The 24,100-nt window shown below is 42.5% G+C and overlaps 1 protein-coding gene across 1 annotated transcript in view; it reads left to right on the top strand.

The window, feature by feature from the left end:
• The window catches only part of nova2 (NOVA alternative splicing regulator 2), an 84,630-nt gene extending 60,885 nt beyond the window's left edge, over window positions 1–23,745 (top strand). Inside the window, exon 5 of the mRNA XM_071495788.1 lies at window positions 13,481–23,745. Within this exon, the coding sequence (XP_071351889.1) occupies window positions 13,481–14,503 (1,023 nt within the window). The 3' untranslated portion in view covers window positions 14,504–23,745. The remainder of the gene's footprint in view (window positions 1–13,480) is intronic.
• Window positions 23,746–24,100: the final 355 nt, after the last annotated feature.

The raw sequence follows: 24,100 nt of genomic DNA, 5'->3' as shown, positions 1-24,100 counted from the left end.
TTTAGCAAGTTAGAGATTAAATCTGGGATATTTCACAGATAGGACTGTGAATACTATACTAATACTGAACGATAAAAAAAATTATTTCTCTTTTATAATGACTGATACACAAGCATGTAATATACACTAAAGACAGTAGTGCTACATACAGTGTCATAGTATTTATTAGTCGAAGCTAAGTTGTTGTGTTTCTCTGAACATTGAAACAAATGTCAGATACAGTTCTTATTTTAAAGCCAAAGGCAAACTTTAATTTCTAAAGATACAAAATACAAATACATATTTATTTATCACATTAAATCATTTAATATGATTTTTATTCCATTAAAATGATATTCAGGCTTAAGTTTTTGGGCCAGTTTGCCTTGACTGACAAGACTGTCAGCCTATTGCACTCAGCTGTGTTGTTTGCTGATGGCTCCACCCACCTAAGCCCCACCCACCAGAGCTCCACCCAGACTCCTTCATGTTGCCAAAATAAACTCAAATTCTAACTTGAGGGTGATGTCACAGACATGATGTCCGCATTTCCTACCTTTTTTTTTTTTTTTTCAGTGTGTGTCTGTGTGTGTGTGTGTGTGTGCTATTTAAATTCACTGCTTGAAGAAAACACCCCAGGCAGCAGCGCACAAACATCAGCGATTGTTACATAAAAGCCAAAGCACCCTGGAGACCTCCCATATATTGTTTATGTGTAATGTAGTGAAGCATCACCTACTTAGTGCAATCGATATTGTTTTCATATTGACAGTAAAACGTAGTCTCTCCACTGTTACTGTTTGGAATTGAGCTGCAGAGCAGAAGCTGCGTCCCCTGTGAGATCAGCTGTAAGTGGGCTGTGGTTTTGTTGTGGTATTATTCTGGGGCTATTTTCGGACGGGGCTGGCCTGCACTTCCCTTTACTCAGACTGAAAACTGCAGCAGCACTTTGACGTTGTTCAGTTGGACCGAGAGCAGCGCTGAAACATGAACAGTACACGAGCATGTACACACAGCCACTCCAGTCTTTTTTGTTTTCCTGGCTGCTCCCTCCAACCTCTTCCTGCAGGGAGAGAGAAGCCATTTCTTGTGACCTTTCACCTCCAGCAGAAGCACCTGTTTCCTTCTTCCTGTTATTGCCTCCCTACACAGGAAGTTAGCCATAAATGTCAGGAAAAGGAGTCTGGCTCACTTTGCGTCAGATGATGAAGAGGTGGGAGTGTAAGACTCTGTGCTGAGCTGGCAAGTTAGAAATAATTCAGCTTCAGCCAAAAACAGTCAAACACACCAACAGTCAGGAGAAGTGCTGTGTTGTTGTTGTTGTTGTTGTTGCTGATCAATGAATGGAGGAACAAATGAACAGCACTGGTGTTTAATAGCATCTTATTGAATCTGAATCCTTTCAAATCCCTCATCAAATCCATCTGGGTTCAGCTCTCAGCATTTGTGGGTGATTTAAGTTGAAAACAACTAAAACTCAAAGATCCAGGTAAGAAAGTTTACCTGGGAGAGTCTGACTGACTGAAACAGACAAGATATGATCAGCTGATCGGCTCATCACAGTTGCTGAACTACAAAAAACATGAGGTCGACTTGTGATCGTAAAGTGGTGTGAGAGTGTTTTGTCTCCCTCTAACAACTCATTGGCTTAGTGCAGACACCTGTTCGCAAAGAGCACATGACCGGACAGAAGTTTCATGTTGCAAGTTATAGAGGAATGTATTGGCTACAGTTGATATATTCATGTTACTTCAGTTGATCAAAGTTTCAGTGAGTTGTAGTTTGCGCCAGGGCTTAGAAAATGTTAATATTTTGCCAACCTGAATCAAAACCTGATGGATGGATGGATCTAATTTCGAGTTATATTTGTGTCCACCTGGGGAATGCAGGTTCGACATCTACTCTCTTTTTTTAGATTTTTGGTCTCCACCACCTCCTGAGGGAAATATCTGGCATTTTAGCTGCTAAATGCTCCACTGTGTTCACCAGCTGGCTCCTTAACTGTGTCTGGTGAGCTACAGCTGGGTTTAGGAGAACTGTAAGAGCAGTGAGAGTGAATCAAAGCTGTACACAACCGAACACAATGAGCTGAAACTCACTGTGAAGCTCAGTAAAGCTGAGAGGAGCTGCAGGTTCAGGTGATAACTCAGCAGGCTCATCACTGTGAGCGTCCCCTTCCATATTGTCATCACTGTTATTATAATCCATCAATTATAGCTGCTTTAACGAATTAAAACTCACAGCAGTGATAAGTGTAAAACATACAACAGATGAGAACAAAATGTTGTATTCTGTGTTCTTGTGATCAGCGTCTCACAGCGTGTTGCTTTCAAACCTTCTTATGTAACGTTTCTCTATTTTCTTTCCTGTCGGTCTCTGTCTCACTGCTGAGTCAGCAGAATAACACACACACACACACACACACACACACACACACACACACACACACACACACACACACACACACTCTCTCTCTCGCTCTCTCTCTCTCTCTCTCTGTGCCTCTTATCTGCTCCACACAGTGATGATTGATTGTCTGCATTGTACTAACTCCTCTGTATTTCATATTCCACTGCACTGAATGACCTGAACACATGAAAACCACACGCAGAAAAATCGACTTCATATGTGACATATTGCTCTCTTTCTCACATCCTGGGGGATGGGTGCACAAAAAAAGAAAAAGAAAAAAAGTGAGAAGGAAAAAGAAGTGAAGCAGGTGTGATGCATATGCAAGAAAAAAAACCAAAAACCTTTCTGCCACATGGGGAGGGGCTGCAGCAAGGGATCGGGAGGGTCTATGGTGTTTTTGACCTTTCTTCTTCTAGGCTGCTGGGTATAGGAGACGAGAGGAGAGGAGAGGAGGTAAAGACAAAGGATACAGAGGAGACGAGGAAGAAAGAAAGAAAGGAGAGACAGTTCATGACACAAACAGATTTTGTGTTTTTGATCCTTTTATAGGGACATTTTAATATGAAATCTTGTCTTTATTTTGACACCCAATCTTAGAAGCTCATGTCTGAGTGTTTCTGTATGAGCTTGTGACACAGCAGGTGATGTTATTATCCTCTGCTTCTTAAAGCACTTTTCTTCCTGTGCCAGGTCACTGTTGTGTGTGTCAGCTCACATGTGGCAGCAGACTCAAAGTGCTGTGCTGTTCGGGGGAGGATGAAAAATGATCATCAGGTATGGTCCGTCTGATGTGTCTGAGGCGGATTTGATTCAGTATCACACCGATCTCTCTGCCTCCCCCTCATGTCCCACGTATGTTAATACTCAACATGGTCTCCCACAGATTCCACCAGTGGATATTCTCATTAGTGATTTACAGTCAGTATCAGGAGGTTGGGAAGTTGATGTTTGGAGATTAGTTTCCCAGATCTTCATACTCGGTCAATTGACATTTTTGCTTTTTAACTGTGACCAGGATTCATTTTAAACTGAGCCAGGAGGCATTTTTCAGCTATGACCAGACTTTACAGGAATATACTTCCAGCTGTGGTGCAGTGGTGATACAGGAACAGGCAGGTGAGAAGAGACAGTTTAAAAGCACTGCCCGATGTAAGAATAACTTATTAAAATAGCCGTTTTTCATTTCTCGAAACAGATTAAATACATTTTGTTGGCAATACAGGTTGTTTTGTTGCATTTCTAAATTTTATTTAAATACGGGTAACTGAATTCTTCTCCCTCCACTGACAGAGACTGTACCAATGTTGTATCATCATTGGTATTATCCTCAGCTTGTATCAGTGATCATCCATGGCTTCAAAAAGTAAAAACAAAATATAATCACATAATTCCTCTTTGCACCCGTCGGGAATAATCTAGTAATAACTCATAAATCTGGGAGGAGAGAAAGAGAGAGTTACGACGGATTATTGTGACAGGCAAGAATAATTATCCTGCTGTTCAAACAGAAAACTCTCCTGTCAACGGAACACATCAGCTCCAAGTATATTCTATACGTGCTTGTTCCACTACTTCGCTGAAGTTTCAATACGTGATGTTTTCCTTACATTCAGCATGAAGTGGAAAAACTCTAGATTTATTATGAATTAATTTATGGTCTGCACTCATCCCTCAATTCAGCTGGACATGTTTGGTATCTTTGGAAACTTAAGATTTTGTGGGTTTGAACAAGTTTTGGCTGCACAGCAAGGGTGTGATGATGGAACCAGAGGAGGGTTAGGCCAGTTAAAGGAAACACACACAGTGTTTAGCAGTAACCCAAAAAAAAAAAAAGATTCATGGCCTGAAGTGTTATTTACAAAAACATTTTTCATTTTGTTCAGCAGTTATATTTTGAATTATTGTTTTTGGTTTTCCAGCTTGTATTTGTAATTGACTTGCTTCCATGGCTTTAACTGCACTTTAACCTGTGAGAAAATCACATACAGTAAAGTTATGTAACTTCATGCTGTGTGTATGCTGTTACAAATTTAATGGTCTCAGAGGAAAATCAGCTCGGTAGGTCACTTGAACTGCAGGAATGAGTCCTAACACAAGGATATTTGTTAGCATTTTGTCCTGAAGTCCGTGGGTCTTTGGACGTCAGGGACTTTAAACATCATCAGCCTGAACACGAAAACTGACCTACTCACCAGTACTTTACAGCTTTGTTAAAGCACTTTTGTAAACTATTACTAACTTTATAAGGGGAAAGACTCTTGGAGAAGAGGTCAGAGATAAATCAAACTACAAGTTGGAAGTTTATTGGTGTTGATGTTGAAGTCGTGCAACTGTGGTGTAGTTTGTTTATATCCTAACATTAACTTTTAACTTCTTGTGATTGTATCTAGACTTAAAAAAAATCACAGACGAGGTGTTCATTTGTGAAGATTTTCCTGCTCAACAAAACGTGTCAGTATCATAAAGTTTTGTTTGTCAGAGCACTTACTTTCTGCAGTAATTCAAAAAGCTTTTTGTTGAGGGAACCAGGGTGATGCCAACATCTGGACTGGCCTAAAAAAATACGTCATCCCTGCAGCGCTCTGTTTCTTGCATAGCGGGAACAAAACGCTCCAAAAGACCTGGTTAAAGAGTCAGAAACAGATATGAAATCTGTGTGTACACAAGGTAGGGAAAAGCTCTATATATACAAGCAATCTATGGATGCATTTGTGTGTGTGCGTGTATATAGTCTTGTGTGTCCAAGTTAACACCATGTTCCCTGGCTGTCAGTCATTGTAGCCTCTGTCCTGCAGTTATTTTTAACCTGCAGGGGGGTTTCTGTGCTCCTGGATGAGCCAGAGAATGAAAGCTGAAAGACGGAGAGAGAGATGGAAAAAGAGGGATGACACAGACAGAGCGAGACAGACAGGGTGATGAGGAGAGAGGCAGAGAGAGCGAGCGAGGTAGAGGCAGAGTGGGAGAGGGAGCGAGAGAGAGAGAGGCGACTAAGCCTGTGGATCAGGAGGAGGAAGATTAAGCTGAAGTCCCCTGCTTAAGACTTCAAAGTTCAAATGCCAGCAGCCTCAACAGTTGTCCGATGTCCTCCACACGTACCATGTGTGTGTGTGTGTGTGTGTGTGTGTGTGTGTGTGTGTGTGTACATCTCAGAGAACATGTGTATTGTTTGTTGTGTTTTCGTGTTTTTCTGTACATCCATGCCTGTTAGGGATTGTATACAAATTACTGACGAGTGCTTGTGAAAACGTGACTCTGAGTGGGTCTTTGTGTATGTGTGCACCTCTGTGTGTCTGTGCATTTGGCCTTCAGTGACAACTCCGACAGAGGGCCTTGTGACCTGCATGGAACGCGACACAAAGTTTGGACACGAGGGCGAGTCATCATTACCACTGTGACAGCTCCGACATAGTGAGAGACAGAAGAAGAGAGGATGGAACAAACGGAAAGATGGAGGGATGAAGGAGGGATCAGGGTCAGAGGAAAGGGAGAGAAAAAAGAGAGAGAGAAAGAGAGAGAGACAGAGAGCGTTCTGATTAGTCGTAACTTACTGGTGAGGAACAGGTTATAAATGTGGGATTAAATCAAAGCTGTGTTGCTTTGACCTGTGAAGAAAAAAGTTTTTAGATATTTTCAGACACACATCACCGTAGTAAAACTACAATACATTTAAATCATGAATGTGTTTATGTAAATGTGAAGTTAAAAGTTCCCGTGTTGTATATATCCCATATTTTTGATTATAAAGCAGGTCTAGGTTCTATATTAATACCGTGAAAGTATCAAAGCCTCGGTCCACAGAGAAATGCACACAGCCTGTATTCAGAAACTGAGCCTTAAAACCAGCCGTCAGGACTTCTGTAACTTTGTGATGTCACAACAAACTAGTCACCATCCTCAGCCACGCCCGAAGCCCTGCCAACCTGGACCCACCATCCAACATTGCAGGATTTGGTTTCTCTGAGTGTTTACCTGAAATCTGCTCTATTTTCATTCGATCACTCAGAAGAGGTTCAGATCCTCTCTGCTGATTGGCTCATTGACCTGTTGTTACTAGAGCTCCAGAGAGAAGCCTGAGAGAGGAGATGTTAAACTACACTGAGGTGGTTTTTGGTTCTTAAAACCACAAATATATCTTCTTATGGATATCAATTAAAATAAAACACTGGATAAATATAAAATATGGGACCTTTAAAAGTTTGTGTGCAGAAAGAGTCAAACTACACTAAAAGCTATTTAACAAATCTTATCTCACAAAATCAAAAAATATCAGTTTTTTTTCTCTCTTTTATGCAAATGTTTGGATAATTAAAACCTTTCAGATTTACTTGCAATTTAGCTGTGTTCATGGATTTTTTGAAAACAATAACACAACTCTGGTTTAATCCCCTGAAGGTCCTGTTTTTTGTGTATCAGCTCATGGTGGCCATATTTTAACCAGCTCCGGCAACTCAGGTTTTTGGGAAAACTTTTTATGTTCACCAGTAAAACACTGAATTGTGTTGAGCTTGTGCAATTACTTATTCAACAAACATGATGCCTCACCCACTGAAATATTTTCAGCTTTGCGTGAATGATAACATGTTTCTGTCAATGCCGACGTTTGCTTGTTCTGCTCAGATTTCGTTTTTCACAACACAACACAGAAAGAAGGGACAAAGACCAGAGAAGCTGTGGGTTAATACATCTGCACGTCAAGGTTAAACCCCAACAATCTACCATAACATGGTGCATGTGTGTGGGATTGTGTGTGTGTGTGTGTGTGTGTGTGTGTGTGTGTCTTGCTTGCTTCCTGGTTTGTTAAATGAGACATTGTTCTCTCAGATTTCCGTGCTTCGATAACCTCAGGACCCTGTTAGCTTATCACTACGACTTATCTATGCAAAACACACACACAAGCAGACACACACATACACACATCCACAGATACACAAAATGACTTGCATGCTTTGATAGAGCAAAGCAGAACATATGCTCCCTCGGCCTCTGTCTGTCTGCTTCACAGCAACAGGGAAACTCTGCAGCAACATTGTAGAGCAGCTCTCCTCAATCTACTTGATCACTGAGGACCATCTTCTCTTATCTGGTCTGTTCATCATCAGAGGATGAGTTTAGAGAAAGAGAGAGAGAGAGAGAAAGAGCATGAGGTTCTTCATGTCAGCCGTCTCTGCTGAGGGCAGGGAGGATGTTGTAATGTGGCAAGGTCACAGAATGAAGAGAGTACAGCTGCCTATACGCGACTGAACTTTCTCTTATAGATGATGACAACAACCTGCAGCGCTGTCTTTTGAATTTTGGAAATCAGATCACACCGTTTAAAGGCTGATCCAGGCTCCTGTGTCCGCTGACAACAGGCTGGCTGAATCTCGTCAGACCAGAATGAGCAGAGCAAAACTTGTGGCTGAGCTGGATGAGGCTCTAAACCTCAGCAATTGACAAAGTTCATTAGACTTAGTCTGTAGTGGCCTAACTGTTGAGTCTGAGAAATGACTAAATAAAACTTTAAATCAAAGACTGTTCAATGTATAAGCTGTCATCAACTTTGCCCTTCGTAAACCACCAACAGTCGGATTCTGAACTGGTTCCAAGTTTCTTCTGAATCAAATCTCCCCACTCTGCTGTTGACATTGATTTGGGCTTATCTGCTAAGCTGGCAACCCTGCTGAAGTCAACACTTCCCATCCTTGCTCCTTCACACAGTTCGCCTGAGTGTATTCATGAACAGGAGATTGGCTTTGACCTATGACCTCAGCCCAGCAGCTGCAGCAACAGGATGTTCTAGTCAGCAGCTGGATGGAGGCCAAACCCTTCCTCTCCTCTCCTCTCCTCACATCCTCTCCTCTCTCTCCTCACCTCACCTCCTCTCCTCTCCTCTCCCCTATGAAATAGTTTTTCCAAGCAGATATGAAAAAAATAATTCTAATAAAACAGAAAGGGAGACACCAGAGATAAGAGAAAAAAAAAATAAAAATAAAAAACTTAAACCCTTAAACCAGAGCAGCTGAGGGAAAGGAAAAAAAAAACATGAAAGAGCCATCACTGTAGGAGCGAGTGCCTGCATGCTGCCAACTGTCACATAATCTTCTTCTTTGTGGCAGCTCTGCAGAAAGGTGCTGGGAGCAGAGGATTGTGGGAAGGTAGGAGGCTGTGTGGCTGAGTCGGCCATTAGAGAGAGCCGAACTAACAGCGTCAGCTAAATAAAACCAGGATGAAGATGATGATTTCACATTAAAAATGCCCTTCAGATTGGGAACGGATTGCACACGCGTGTGTGTGCGTGATCTGTGTGTGTGTGTGTGTGTGTGTGTGTGTGTGTGTTTTGACCTTGTAAGAAGAGGTTTGGTTTTACTGAATAGAGAAAATAGAAAGGAATGAAAGACTGCAATGCAATGGAAGATGTGAAAAAAAAAACAAACAAAAAAAACACTATGATGCACCAGGTGAGGAGAGACAGAGTATGCAGATTTATGTAGCTATACATGGAATGAGAGGTCTAAAACCTCTATAAACCCACAAAAATGAGATGGAAGGAGAGAGAAACGGTGATATGGAAAGAGACATACGTGAGGAAAGAAAGCAGAGCAGGCGGAGGAGGAGTGGAGGCGAACGGAGAACCTCATTAGCAGAGAATCAGTTGGATATGAAGATGGTAGATGTGATCATTAGCGCCAGGAGGGATCAGACATCGCTGTACGCCACTGTTTATCCTCCCACTTCTACACCAACACTGTGTGTGTGTGTGTGTGTGAAAGAGAGAGAATGTTTCAGTGCAGAGTGCAGAGGATGAAAGGGCTCATGGGTAAAATCTTTTCGGCTCCCTCCCTCGCTGCTTGTCACTTACTTCTTTTATCCCTTGTCTCCAATTTTACCCCCCACCGCCCCCTCATCTCCTCGCTGCGAAAACAACCCTTCTGAAAACGTTGCCACTTGAACAAAAACGTGCTGGAACGTTTTCCGATGCAAAATTAGACTTCCAAATGAAATTTCAGGCAGTGACGAGCACTAAGTGGAGATATTTTTCATTGGCAAACAGTTTGCAAACCTTTTACAGTTCCAACTGACGCCCTGCTGTAATCACAGGCTGGAGATCAAGGTGAAAAGAGGAATCTCTGTATGAATGTTTCCATCTATTGGAGTCTTTTATCCAAACTACACCCAAAAAATGAGAATATTGGTTCACATATGTTTAGTAAACAGTGTGAATGTACAAAAGAATGTCATCAGCGATCATCCAGCACAGAGGAGTGGTTACCACATGGAAAACCGGAGTGAATGATATACAGAGGCTGCCTTTCTGGATGTCTTTAAAATGTGCAAATTTTAATGGAGTTTGGCGGAAAGGCAAAACCAGGGACCAGATGCATAAAACTATGTATATCATAGAAAGACAATTTTTTTTTTTTAATGTGCGTTTAACATTCGGTCATCAGATCATAACAACAAACAAGACAAACAGCAGTGATTTAAGATTAGATTTGAATTTCTCATGTTATAAGTTGATCTCCAACTTATCATATCACCCTTGAATCTCTGTAAAATTACAGTAAACTACAGTATATATATATGTCTGAAGGAGAAAAAAAACAAACAAAAACTGTTCCAGTGCCAGTTAGGGCATTTTCACTACACTACATGTTCGCTGTCTTCTCATAAACTCCTGCACTTGAATCAATGTCTATATTTTGTTGCTGATCTCGACCAACACACTTACATATAACATATCATTTCAAACCAATTTTGTCATTAAAATAATGGACTGGTGAAGAGTATGAGCTAATAATTCGGTATTATTGTTAAACGTTCACTGACATTATATTGTGATGGGTTGAACTTATTGTGTTTGAGTTTATAAAATGTTCCTTTCTATTTGAATGAATGGCATCAGTTATTACAAATTTGATCAGTTTGCTCTCATGAAATGCAGTGAGACTAATTTAATTGGTTTGAACATCTATTTGACTCCATACAGTAAATATGACAATCTGATTATATAAATCAATATAAGACAAACATTCCTATTAGCAGTGTGATTTCAGACATGTCCTCAGCCCTTAGTGCTTTCTGATATTAGAGGTAAGTTGAGGATGGAGCTCAAGAGAAAATAAAGTGGCTCAGCCTCAGCAGTGTTCACACTCTGTTAGCACTTTGCTCTTCTCATTAATCTACAAAGGCCTGCAGATTGTAGCAGAGCGTCTGATAGCAGCAGGACGTAAACAGGTGTGTTGAAGGAGCCTCGCTGTGTACGTGCCTCACACTAACAACCCACCAATCAATAGAAACAGATGACAAACTTCCACTTGTTCTGAAAGAAATGAGAAATGAACAAAAGAAAAAAACACAACCTAACACCTGTTAATCCCACAAAGAGACACAGCGACAGCTCACAAACAAACACTCACGGGGAAAGATAATTCTAATATTCAACTTGAAGCAGTGAGAAGTGAATATGCGACACTGTCTGCAGGTTTGAAGTCACCCGTATTATCGGCTCCCGCCTAATTTTCTATTTCTATGTAAATTCATCTTCCGCCTCCCAGAAAGCTGTGGTGCAGAGAGCAAGCTGTGCAGCATGGTAACAAACCGCTGCATCAAGGCCGCCGCCGCGCAGATGATGTTCGGCTTAAAACTCCAGCAAAGGGGTGGGTGGGAGGGGGGAGCAGGGAAGGCAATTGGAAGAGCCTTGGCATTTTTCTATTGTACGCTGAATTGATCCCTCTCACTCTGGATTTTTTTTTCTTTTTCCTTTTGATCCTTTTCTCAGACAGAAAACAAACAAAAAAATGGCACATAAGTTCCTCTTTTCTCTCAGTTTGTTCAATCGATCACCCCCTCTCTCCCTTCCTCTCTTTCTCTTTCATGTTATCATCCTCTTTTCTTTATCAAGGCCAACTCTTTTTATCTGTTCAGTCCTCCCCTCCTCTTCTCTCTCCAGCCCACACTCTGTCTTCCTGCTCGCAGTATGAATATTTGTCGTTCAGGCAGGGAGCTGTAGAAGCTTTGTCGAGAGTTGCTCTGCAGAGTGGAATCAATGCTAAGAGGGGAAAGCGTGGTACTCGCGCACACACACATGCATCTGCTGGGAGGCTAATGTGCAGCAGAAATCGATAACATCTCCCGAAGGTGTCCTTGTTTGTGAAAGACGTCAGAGAAACAATTTCTATCATTTTGTTTGTATTTTGGTTTCAACAGGTAGCAACAAAAGTTTTCTTGTTGAGTATTGTGTCTGAAACGTTTCATTGTACGCGGAGGTCAGTGCTGCAGCAGAGTATTGCATCTGCCCACTGCCTACGTCCACGGAGCAGCAGTGAAGCTGCACACACCGGGTTCCTTCAGAGCTCAGACCAGACCTGCAGACATCTGAGCTGTGTGTATGTTATCTGATGGAACAGGTGAAATATAGAGTAGATATGAGAAGTTCAACTTCAGTGGGCAAAACTGCAGTTTATTGGATTGTGTGTCAGGGTTTGTGCACACAGTGTTTGTTAAACTGATCTGCCTGAGAATTTTCTCATTTTCCTGCAAGAAATACTGATGATGCTACTTAACCAAACTCAAACTGTTCGTTGTCACTCAACACAAAATAATTAAATAGTTAAATCTCTCATTTAAAATTGTTGCCATGTAACCCCCCTGATAATAATATTAAAATTATTTAATGTTTTGGAAATGAAAATGACCCCAACCTCTTTTAATTAATCAATTAATTGTCTCATTCATTTTTGTCAAGAAAAAAAAAATGTTTCCAGCTTCTCAGACAGCTTTTCTTGTTTTATATCATTGTAAACTGGAAATCTTTCCATTGTTGGTCAGATAAAACGAGAGAACAAGATTTTTTCTTTTAGATTAAACATTTGACATATATGTCTCATTCATTGCACGTCATTTGCATGCTGTGCATCATTTCATTCATAAACTGATACATTAGTGTGTGGTGTATATGATATATGTACATATATAATAGTATAGTAACAATAATTCACCATTTGTACATGAAAATATGTGAAATGAAATATACTGTGCTGTGTGAGGACATGGAGAGTGTGTGTACGTGTGTGTGTGTGCATGAGTGTATGTGTGTGTCATCGCCTCACTCCCTTTCACTACCCTTTGAATGCTGGAGCTGTGTTTCCATGGCAACGCTGACCCCTGGGAGTCAATGTTATTTTTTTTCACACAAGTAGCCTCTTTAGAATTCCTCCCTCTCTCTCTCTCGCTCTCTCTCATCCATCCTTCCCTCCCACTCTGTTTACCTCGCTCTACCTCTTTGTCTCCTGTTCTCTCACCTACTCACACTTTATCTCTCTCTCCTCTTTTCTTTCTGTTATGTACCAAAGAAATGAGAGAGAAAGTGTCTCTTCGTTATGTGTTCAGGTGCTGGTCGGTGATGTTGTGTGTCTGTCTCAGTTCTTTCTCCTACAGGACGTCATTACACTGCTGACACGCAGACCCACACACACACTCACACACACACACACACACACACACACACACACACACAGAGTACATCAGGAACTCTATCCTTGTTGCTCTCTCTGTATTCAAACGTGGTTCAGACTTTCTCTCTGCTTCCTTTCTCTGGCTCTTTTTGTCTCCCATCCTTCTCGAGGACACCTCTGAAAAGCAGTTCCTGACAAAGTCCCTTTCATGGCGGACCTTGTCTTTAAAGTCTGCCCTTGAGCTGAACGATGTCGGCACCATTTTACAATTTTATATGTTTTAAGTGACAGACTGACGATTTTCATCAACGAGCTCCATCACATGGGGCATCCCGATGGTGGAGTGTTTAGGGCGCACACCATATGGGCACACTTTCATTATCAAATGTAGGCATAAAAACTGCCCAAAAAATCAACTAAAAATGAAAAAAATTTAGTTCATAATGTTGTAACTGCACTGTGTATTTTGAATTTAAGAGAGGTTGTATACTGTATTGTAAAGGAACACATCTCTCATTTGTGTTTTGATGTTCAGGTAATTCATGTGATGCACAGGTGCTTATTTATATTTTGTGTGAGCTTAAGTAGATTTAATATGATGATGATAAAACTTCCGTTACAGATCAATAACCTGTGATTTTTTTTCTCTTCACCAGGCCAAGCTGATTGTCCCCAACAGTACGGCGGGGTTGATCATCGGTAAAGGTGGAGCTACAGTCAAGGCAGTGATGGAGCAGTCCGGGGCGTGGGTCCAGCTATCCCAAAAGCCAGAGGGCATCAACCTGCAGGAGCGTGTGGTCACCATCAGTGGGGAGCCTGAGCAGAACCGCAAAGCTGTGGAGATCATTGTCCAGAAGATCCAGGAGGATCCACAGAGCTCCTCCTGCCTCAACATCTCCTACTCCAACATCACAGGGCCCGTCGCCAACTCCAACCCCACTGGCTCCCCATACGCCAACTCAACCGAGGTCATGCCGGCTGCGGCAGCTGCTGCGGCAGCCACGGCCTCGTCTCTGCTCGGCCAGGCTGGCCTGGCAGGGGTTGGGGCCTTCCCGACCACCATGTCCAGCCTCTCAGGCAATGACCTGCTGGCCATCACCTCTGCACTCAACACTCTGGCCAGCTACGGCTACAACACCAACTCCCTCGGCCTGGGGCTGAACCCCGCTGCAGCCTCAGGGGTGTTAGCCGCTGTAGCAGCTAATGCTAACCCAGCAGCCGCCGCCGCCGCTAATTTGTTAGCATCCTACGCCAGCGATGCATCCACCAGCGCAGCTCACCCAGCAGCCGGTCTCGGAGGGTTCTCCCTGGGATCCCTGGCTGCCGCCACAGGGGCCACCAACGGCTACTTAAGCGCTGCATCACCACTGGTAGCATCATCTCTATTGGCTACAGAGAAGCTAGCAGAAGGAGCAAAGGAAGTGGTCGAGATCGCGGTGCCGGAAAACCTGGTGGGAGCCATCTTGGGAAAAGGAGGGAAGACGCTAGTGGAGTACCAGGAGCTGACCGGTGCCAGGATCCAGATCTCCAAGAAAGGCGAGTTCATCCCTGGAACTCGGAACAGGAAGGTGACCATCACGGGTTCCCAGGCCGCCACACAGGCCGCACAGTACCTGATCAGCCAGCGAATCACCTACGAGCAGGGGGTACGCGCCACCAACCCACAGAAAGTGGGCTAAACCTGACAGCCAATAAGAAACGAGGAGGAAAAGAGGAAAAAAAGAGTGGGGGCTTGGGGGAGGAGTATAAAAAAAGTGAGAGTGAGAATGGAAAAAGGAGAGGAGAGCAAGAATGTTGGAAGGAATCGTCCGCGCCGTTTTCTTCTGCGTGTTTTCAGTATTCTCTATTAAAAAAAAAAAAGTTTTTGACGCGAAGCAAAAATGTGCTGAGAAGACGAGGAGGGAGAAGGAGCGAGTTATCACGCTGAAAAACCAAGAAAAAAATGTGTAAAATGTAAATAAGGTTTTATTACTTAACGTCTTGACCTTTCGGGATTTTTTATTGTTTTGTTTTATTGTTTTTTGTTTTGTTTTGTTTAGTAAATTAAGCTGTCTGTTTGTTCGTTTGTGTATTATGTGGACAAAGCTGAATGCCATGTAGACAGGCCGACTGCCTGGGAGGCTACAGGAAGTGGGGGGATGGAGGGAAGGGCAGGGGCACGGAGAGGGGGAGGGTTGGCATTTACAGGGTACAACCCTCCACCTCCCCAACCCAAAATCCCTTATGGAAACAACCCTTACCCTTCCCTCCCCCTGCAGCCTACACCCGTCATCCTCCCGTAGGGTTTTTGTTTTTCTTCTAGTTTTGATTTGCCCTTAAGCCCCTCTCCCCACCTCCCCCCAAAGCCCCTCTCACTACTTGTCCCTGTGCCCTGCCCCTCCCCCCCTTTTACAGGGGTTTTATAATGAGCAAGACTGCAAACTTCAGCCTGGTGTGTGAGGGAAGAAACACCCTCGACTCCCCCCCCAAACACTTTTTATTCTCTCCCCCTCTCTGACCCTGCCTACGATCTCACCTCCCTCCTCCTCCCCCCTTTTCTGGGACATAAAGGAAGGGTGAGGTGAAACTGGGGGAGGGGCATGGGGGAAGGAAATCAGCTGGGCGTTTCTTCATTTGCACACCCTCCCTGTACACCCTGTGATGTATCCCACAAGCAGTGCAGCGCCGCAGGGGCGTTACGACACGTAGCAGCCCCCCACCTTCATACGCGGCTCTAGTGTTTGAGATAGAATGCCGAGGCGCACGCTGATGACCTCACGTAGTGCGAAACCTAGAAACGACGAGAGTGATACTGTGCAAGCTGCGGCAAACACACAGGATCTATGGCATTTTTTGCAGTCTGCTGTGATCATTCTATTAATGATATTGTCATTGATTATTACAATAGGAATCATCACCATCGTCATTATTTATTAATGAGTTCACCCACATAAAGCTCAGTTGTTTCTTTTTTAAAAATCTGTGAATTCAGGTTGACATGAATGTAAATGAGACTATTTTTGATTTGAATCTTTTTGTTTTAATTTAAATGGATTGAAGATGAATAGTAATGTCACATAGTGTAATATATGTCTTATTTAAGTCCAGTAAGAAAGCCGCCCCAGGCATTAGGATCATTACAGTGAAGGATCACTTTATATATCCAGTCAAAGAGCAGAACAGGGAACATACACACACACACACACACACACATGCGCACACACACACACTGAAACAAAACACTATAATGCCATATTTGGTGCTAGAAAAGGGAATTCACCATATCTATGATGCAGACTGCAGTGAGACCTCTAGATTAGCAAGATAATATGTGTAAACCACTCACACCACAGGCTGCAGTGCAGCGTTTTAGCAGCTATATTAACCTGAAACGCCTGGTTGTCATGCTCGGCTATCTTAGCTCATGCTCCAAAATATCCCCGCTCTGTTATGTCTGTAGTAAAATGCCAGTTACAGTTTGCTTACAATGTAAAATTGTAACTGAAATAAATAATTGAGTTGACCTGAGACTAATTCTCAGATGAACTACTGCTGCTGCTCAGCCTGTGGTCTTCCAAACCCTTTAGATGAACCTGAACCACAGACTTAGATCAAGCAAGAGCACTTAAGACTCACTACGTACTACTGAGAAATGCAAATATGGAGTAAGAGGAAACACTGAAACGTTGTTCGTCTGGAGTCCGCTGCTGAATCTGCAAGCCTCGCTTGCAGATTTGCTCTTTTTAGGCAGCATGGATATCAGTACAAGAGATAAATAGCCTCACTGATCTTTGCCCTTATCAAGCAACCGTTTGACTGCCGATGAGGTAAAGGGCAGAGAGAGATGTCCAGCGAGTTGAGCTTGTTTCTGCCTCTGGCAAACTGCAGGTCTCCCATGGCAACAGGTTTTCTGCCCACTTTAGACCAAGGAGGCTGCTGAAGATGCTGTTGTTTCTTTTGTTGTTAATTTTTTTGTTTGTGTTGTGTTATTAATTTTTTTTTTTTTTTTTTTTTACAATCGGAGTACACTGAATTTTTGTCTTAATGCACTGTGAAGCGAGGGAACGGTTCTCTCGGCCTATGAGGTCAGGGATGTGTGCTGTAAATGGCATCGCGATTGGATGGTTTTTGTATGGCAGGGAAAAAAAATATACACATATATGAAATATATGTAGAATGCATATGAAGAACTTCACCAGAAATGCACGTCATATCTGAATACTGAAGGAGGAGAAAGAGACTAGGTCGATGAAGAGGATCAATCAATTGAGGTCAAGAGTTGAGATCTATTAGATTCTACTTAGCTGTTGTCTTGGACAAGTGTTTTGTAATTTGAGGGCGGGATGTTGGGGGAGTGTTAGGTGTCCAGCAGCAGATTAAAGAGACTGGAACCAATTCTAAATTCACTTTTCTATTGCAGCTGTGTCTTTTCCATAAACAGTTGAAATTGATACTGCACATCCAATGGGCAAATCCCTGGACAGATATTTAAGTCCAGCAGGAGTTGAAGTGTGACGGAATGTAAAATGCCAAAAAATAAGGAGGGGGTGCATTTGATTTATTGACCTAAACAGCCTGGTGAGGGGAGGGAACACCTCTATGATACTTTATAATTCTTTTGAAACCAATCCGACTCAAAATCCTCCACTGTGCTATCGAATGTGTCTCTCTGTTGGAGCGCCAGTGAGGGTTTATCTCCACAGCTTGGTAAGGAGGCTTCTTTACTCCCATCTAACACCATCCACACTCTCCTCACCCTCCCTCACACCCGTCCTCAGTCCTCCAGTGCACTCCCATCCTGACACCCCCTCTCCTCCTACCACATCGCTCCATGGGTGACTATGTCTGGTGTTACGATCAATGCATGTCTGCTGCTTGCCCTGACAAACACCACAGATTGAGTCTCTCCTCTCTTTGCCTCCTCGGGCAGCTGAGGCTCGGAGACGCCCTGATGCACCAACATCAGAAAACAAACACACCTGCAGAGGAAGTCATAGTTGAGGCTGGCAGGGCACAGTGCACAAGCACTCTTATGTGTAGTTTGGGTCAGTGCGTTTTATTTTGTGACACTGAGTAGAAACATTGTTAATTTGGGATACCTTGCTGCACAAACGTAAAACATACACATATCGCGAGGGAATATTTGATCATTGATGGGGTTTGACTTGATTTCTGTTTGATATTTTGTGGCAGAAAAACCATATAAAGACCATATGAAGGATGGTGTGCTTTTGTTCCACTGTAGACCTGTACTGTGCTGTATGCATTTAGTGAGTGATTTTCCATTTGGTTTAGTGCATGTTAATGTCAAGTTTGGGCGGGTAGACTACTGTTTGATTATCAAGCAAAAAAGGTGAAGAATTTCTGATCACATCTTCTGAGGATTTGCTGTTTTTATCTGTTTGACATAATTGTAAATTGTTTGGGCTTCAGACTGTTGGTCAGTCAAAGCAAGCTGTTTGTAGACTGTTCTGAGAACTTGTGACGTGCATTATTCACTATTTTTTTAAAACAGTTATTCAGCATTGAGAATACTGAATTGAAAGATATGAAAATAATTGCATCCTTAGTTGTGTAGTTGTGTGTGGAAAGCCAGAAGGGGCTTCTTTAGCATAACCACAGTAGGTTTAGTCTGTTGTCAAAGTTTCTCTGATGACTTACTTTGGATGCAGCACAGTACATTTACAGTGGAAAATCTGCATTGCAGTTGAGGTGCAAGTTGACTTAATTAACACAGGAGAGATTGATTTTTCATCTCATTTATTAAACTTTAGAGGGATATTTTTTCTTTTTTCTTTTTATTTTTTGGTTTGTCCTTTACACAGCGGCCAATCTCTTTAGTTATCTTAAAGTTAGGTGATGGAGATAAAAATGTGATGATTACTGGAAGCAATACACGTAGTGGCATGTCGTCTTGTCCTGTCCTTTATCCTATGTCTGCCGTAGGAGCTTTTGGATTTACCTGTAGATACTGAATAGGTTTACACGAGTAAAAATTTTTTAATTTGTGGAATATGCTGCTATTTAATAATAACTGATGTACTAAAAATACAAGGTTAAAACATATCGAAATCTGTCCTTTAGCTGGAGAGTCTAGTCTCAAGTGGCAGCGTAATACACGCTCTGTTATAAGCTGATGATAAGTTAATAATAGTGTAATTCTAACCTGAAGTTAAACCTGTGCCAAAATAGGTCTTTACAGAGTGAAGCTGTAAATGTGTTGATTTAAATCACATTAGATAAGAGGAGACATACTTTTATATTAAGAAAATGTGAAAAGTGCCAAATGAACCATATTTATAATTTACATAGGAAGGGAGTCGTCCCAGTGACAGTTTTTAAGAACTAGGTAGACTAACAGACAAAGTATAGCAGTTTGTTTCACCCCTCTCTGTTCCTGCCACAAGAGGAGGGAACCACCATGTTAGCCAAGTGTTAGCCAGTCCTCTGGGAGCTACCCCTCCCAGAATGCAACAGCACTATGTCTCTGGGGCTAGACCAATCAACATAGCGATAGGTTAGCATAATGATGCTAAAAAGATGTGACTAGATAGCATTCTTAAATACAGCCTTTTATAGTTACAATGAAAATGTATTTTGTGGAAATAGATGTTATCTTTTTTGCACGTCTATATTGCATGATATCAAAGTGAAGCGCGGACACAAAAAAAATGGAAAAAAAATCAAAGAAACAAAAAAGAAGTGACAAAAAAAAAAAAATTAGGCAGTGTGTGTCGTTCATTTTTCGGAGACAAATCTTTGCATGCCGGTAAAGGTAGAGCATTTTGATATTGTTTTACACGCGTTCAGATGTTAGTTGTTTTTCGAAGCGATCACGTTCAGTCCTGGTCCAGGGACTGCAGGCGAACAAAATGTTTGATTTCAATGTTATAACACAATGAATATGTTGTCGTTAAGTTGTCTCACCTTCCTCAGAGGAAAACGAACAAAACTCTCGAACAAACCTAAGACTATTTTGCTACTTGCTGAGCGAGCTTGTACTAAAAACTTTCTCAGTTGCTACCTAATTTTAGAAAGGAAAAAAAAAATATCAGGATTTAATTTCAAATAAAGACTGAGATTGTCCATGAATGTACTCACCTCTGCATAAGTTTGCATATCACTCCTCTGACCATTGACGTGCAGTAGAGGCTTATGTGTGTTTTCGTGTGTTTTTGTACTCTAACACTACTAACCCCCAACGCGCTGTGTCGAGCCCTCAGTATTACTCTGTTGTCTGTCCTTTTTACCCCCCACCCCCCACCCCCACCCTCTGAGCTCTGGCTTGTCTTGTCATTGATATGCACCTTACTGACCTCAAATATGACTTAGAGCATGGAGAGATTCATAAAGGGAGACAGTGTGTGAGAAAGAGAGGTGAAAACACCCCTCCCTCACCTACAAATCCCAGAAACACACACACACACACACACACACAGTTAGTCTGCTGCACTCTCAGTCTCCCTCGGGTGCCTCAAATTTGGGACAGCTTGTGTTTTCACTCCCTTAATATGCAATCCAAGGCTCTGATCTTGGGGAGAGAAACAACACTGAACATCGCCAGTGTGTTTTCAAAGAGGTAATGTTTTGAACCCTGATCCTGCCCCCTCTCTCTCTCTCTCTTCTATTTCCTGTTCAGTTCAATTAGACACTTTATTGGAGTCAGTGTCAAAAAAACAAAAACAAAAACAAAAAGAAATTGCCAAAGTCCACCCACCACTCTCCCGCTCTCATTCTTTATTATGCAACCAGAAACCAGATGATTTTCAGTGTGGTCATGTTTTGTATCCTGACACACGTTGTCATGGGAAATGGCCCGCTTCCTGCAAAAGCTCCAACGAAAATTTCCATTATTGCTCTCAGCGACATGTTTGCACTAAAAGCCTCTGCTGTTACTGTACATGGCAGGCTGAGCTGAGGTGGGGGTCAGTGTGCGAGACTACTGTAGATGTGCAGCCTTGTTGTAGGTGTTTGTTCAGCAGTGTATTTCAATGTGCATGCTCCTCTCTCTCCCTCTCTCTGAGTTTGTCTGCTTTAGGCCGGCTCCGTGCTCGTGGTGTCTGTGTTGCAACGTAGCCGGCTAGTCATGTTGTTTTCTTTTTATTTTCTTGTGATGCGTAGAGGAATGCAAACTTAACTCTCACCTGCTCGCCAGGTGACCTCATTGCTTCTCAGTGGGTGTGTGGCTCTTCAACATGAAGTCCTCAGATCTTGTTTTCTGCCTCGCCCCACCCACCTCCACAAGCTCAAACCCACTCTCACCCACACCCACCACCACTGACCCTCCCACCTCTTCAGACACCCTCTGAGACATATTATGGGACCCCGCGCTCCCCCCTTTTCCACCCCCCCTTCCTCCCCCAACTCGGGCCCCATCGAAGCACCAGCAACTGTAGACTGCATTTGTCATATCACTGTTTTTCTGTTCCTTCTTCTCGTTCTCTGTTGATTTTTTTTTTCCTGGTTTTGATTTGTACTGTATGCTCTGTCTAACCTAGACCAGTTTTAACAAAATGCCATTTCTGTGTGTAGCCTGTTTACCCCTCCCACACACACACACGCACACACAAACACACACACACAGACACACACACACACTTTTCCATGCCCTCTTTTTTGCACTTTCACTACCCACTGCTCCTCCTCGCCCAAACATACACACACTTTCCTCCTCCGCCTCCCACAAGTCTCTTCTCTCGAGTGCCAAAATAGAACAGAGAGGAAAAAAAAAAATACAAAACAAAAAAAAAAGACAACAACAACAACAACAACAACAACAACAACCATTCCAAGCGTTTCTTTGAGTTGTTCTTGTGTGTCGGACATCCATCCTGGAAGCACCCATGAAGCCAGCATGCTCCGCCCTCATAACATGATGTCGCTCATGACGCCTCAACTGAACAGCACCTTGCCCCCCACCACCACCACCTCCTCCTCCTCCTCCTCCTCACCACCCCCCACAGAGCTAAACCCGACAAGGATTAACCCCTCTGCAGGTTGGCTACCTACCTACTGTCCTGCCTCTCAACCTACCTAAAAAAACCGCTCATGCCAGCTGCTTTCCTAATTCTGTCATCTCTTCAGCCTGTGGGACTTCATTGATTGTGTGCCATAGTGTTGGGGGCACCTTTCACTCTCCTCACCTCCCCTTCTTTCTACCCCCCCTCACCTTTTCTCTCTCTACCCCTCTCCCCTCCCCTCCCCTCCTCCTCCCTCTCTCGCTCTCGCTCCATTTGATTTTTCTCGATGGGAAAGATTCAAAAACTCCATTTTCTAATGATGATTTTTTTTGTTGTCGTTTAACATCCAAACCACGCACGCCGACACACGCACCGCCCCCGTGCGGTGGTGTGGGGAGTGTTTACCGTCAGCTGCGCAGCCATCCTCTGTCTTCTTGAACTTTTTGAACTTTCACCCCCTCATGAACTTTATTGACCTTCTTCCTCCTCCTACCCCCCTTCTGTGTTCATCCAACTGTTTGGACGATAACTCTCCATTCCATCCCCAAAACCTCTCTGAGACTGTGCAATGCTAGCTGATATGATTGGATTTTTTGTTTGTTTGTTTGTTGCTCATCATTGGGGACAATTCTCTGAGATATAAGTCAAAAAAGAACAAAAAAAAAACATATGAAAGGAAGAAAAAAAAAACATCCAAAAAAAGAAATGCAGACAAACAAAAAAAAAAAAGAAAAAACACTAAACAACTGTTTCTCCACAATTTCATTTTTTTTCTCTCTCATTGTAAATATTTTTGTCAGATTTTTGCTGAGCTGTAAAGAGAGAAGTGTTGAGCAGAAAAGGGGCCGGCAGCATAAAGAGGAACTAGTGGACGCGGTAGACGATCATTTTACACTTTTCATCCTCTGTATCCGATAGTTAGGTCTGCCTGTATAATCGGCTATGCTAGTTCTACTGTGTTAACCTGTGCTGTTGTTATTAGTGTTGATTTACCTACTGTATTCGCTGTTTAGCTTCCATGTTGGCTAGCAAACGTAGATAACTGTGCTCATCGAATAATAATACTAACCTTGGGAAGTAGTCCGAGCCATTCTCAACGTAGGCTTGTTTTTGTACATTTGTTGATGTTTTCCTAACAGTGAGTTGTAGTGGCACTAGTATCTTTTATCATCAAGCCATAGTTATTGAAAATGCTTGGATCGTGTTAGAAACATATCATCGTGGAAAACGGCTCGACTCGGCTCCTCCAGGTTGGAGAAAAACCCCAGGGAGGTGGACGGAAGAAAATTCAAAAAAATAAAATAAATAAATAAATAAAATGAATAAAAAGCTCCTCCCGGGCTACAAAATGAGGAAGCTGAGCTGCTAACTTTTGTGCAATACAGTCCTAGTTTACATAACATAGAATGATAGTTTAGAGATGATTAACCTCTGCAGGTGCCACTCAACCATCCTGCTACCTGCAGAACCAAACGTGTGCATATCTCCATACATCGCCTCTATATCAGAGACATTTTGAAAGTATTAAAGTGACTGCGTGTGATTAGACTCCACCATTTCATCGCATTGCTCTGAGCTCCACTCTTGATTTATGCTGCCTGCCCCATTGCCCTGAGAACACCACATGAGCTATTTATTTCTCAGACTATTATTATTATACTATTAATAAATAACAACGCAACAAGAAAAAGGGAACGACTGGAAAAAGGTGAATTAATATTATTATTGTTTTGTTTTTATTTTTAGTATTTTAGTGATTGCTTTTAACAACATTCATTAACTGACTTAAAGAGTATTGAATATTTAATGTAATTGTAGCATTGTGTTTGTAAAGAGAAAAAAAACCTAGTGAGTTGTGTTTCTTGACTTGTGGATTACCAGTGAAGTGGGCAATCTAGTGCTAATATATATGAGGTCTTTTTTTAAGGATTCTTATTTTGCGACAGCAACAGCAGTCATTATAAATGTTCATTTTAGCATCACCTGTCTTCCGTTGTCTTATTCTTCACCTTCCACCACACTCTGCATCATCACAGTAACACATCGCAAGTCTGGGGGTGGGCAAAAGTGTATGTTTGTGTGAGTCAAGGTGCGTTTGTGTGAAATATGGGAACAAATGTGTGTTTGTCATGAATATATGCGTGAGTGTAAGTTAACAAACCTGTGTGTTTATTTGTGTGTGTCTATGCAAAATATGGTACATGTGTGTGTTTGCGTGTGTGCGTGAGTCCCTGTGTCTGCCAGCTTACTTGTGTATGAATGAGTGTCTGTTTACGTGTGTGTGCGTGTGCGTGCATGTGTGTGTGTGTGTGTGTGTGCTCGTTGGCTCTGTGAGGG

Source organism: Trachinotus anak, unplaced genomic scaffold, assembly GCF_046630095.1.
Source record: "Trachinotus anak isolate AG129_WGS33_773 ecotype Australia unplaced genomic scaffold, CSIRO_AGI_Tana_v1 ptg000014l, whole genome shotgun sequence".
NCBI lineage: Eukaryota > Metazoa > Chordata > Actinopteri > Carangiformes > Carangidae > Trachinotus > Trachinotus anak.
This window is presented reverse-complemented; position numbering and strand designations above follow the sequence as displayed.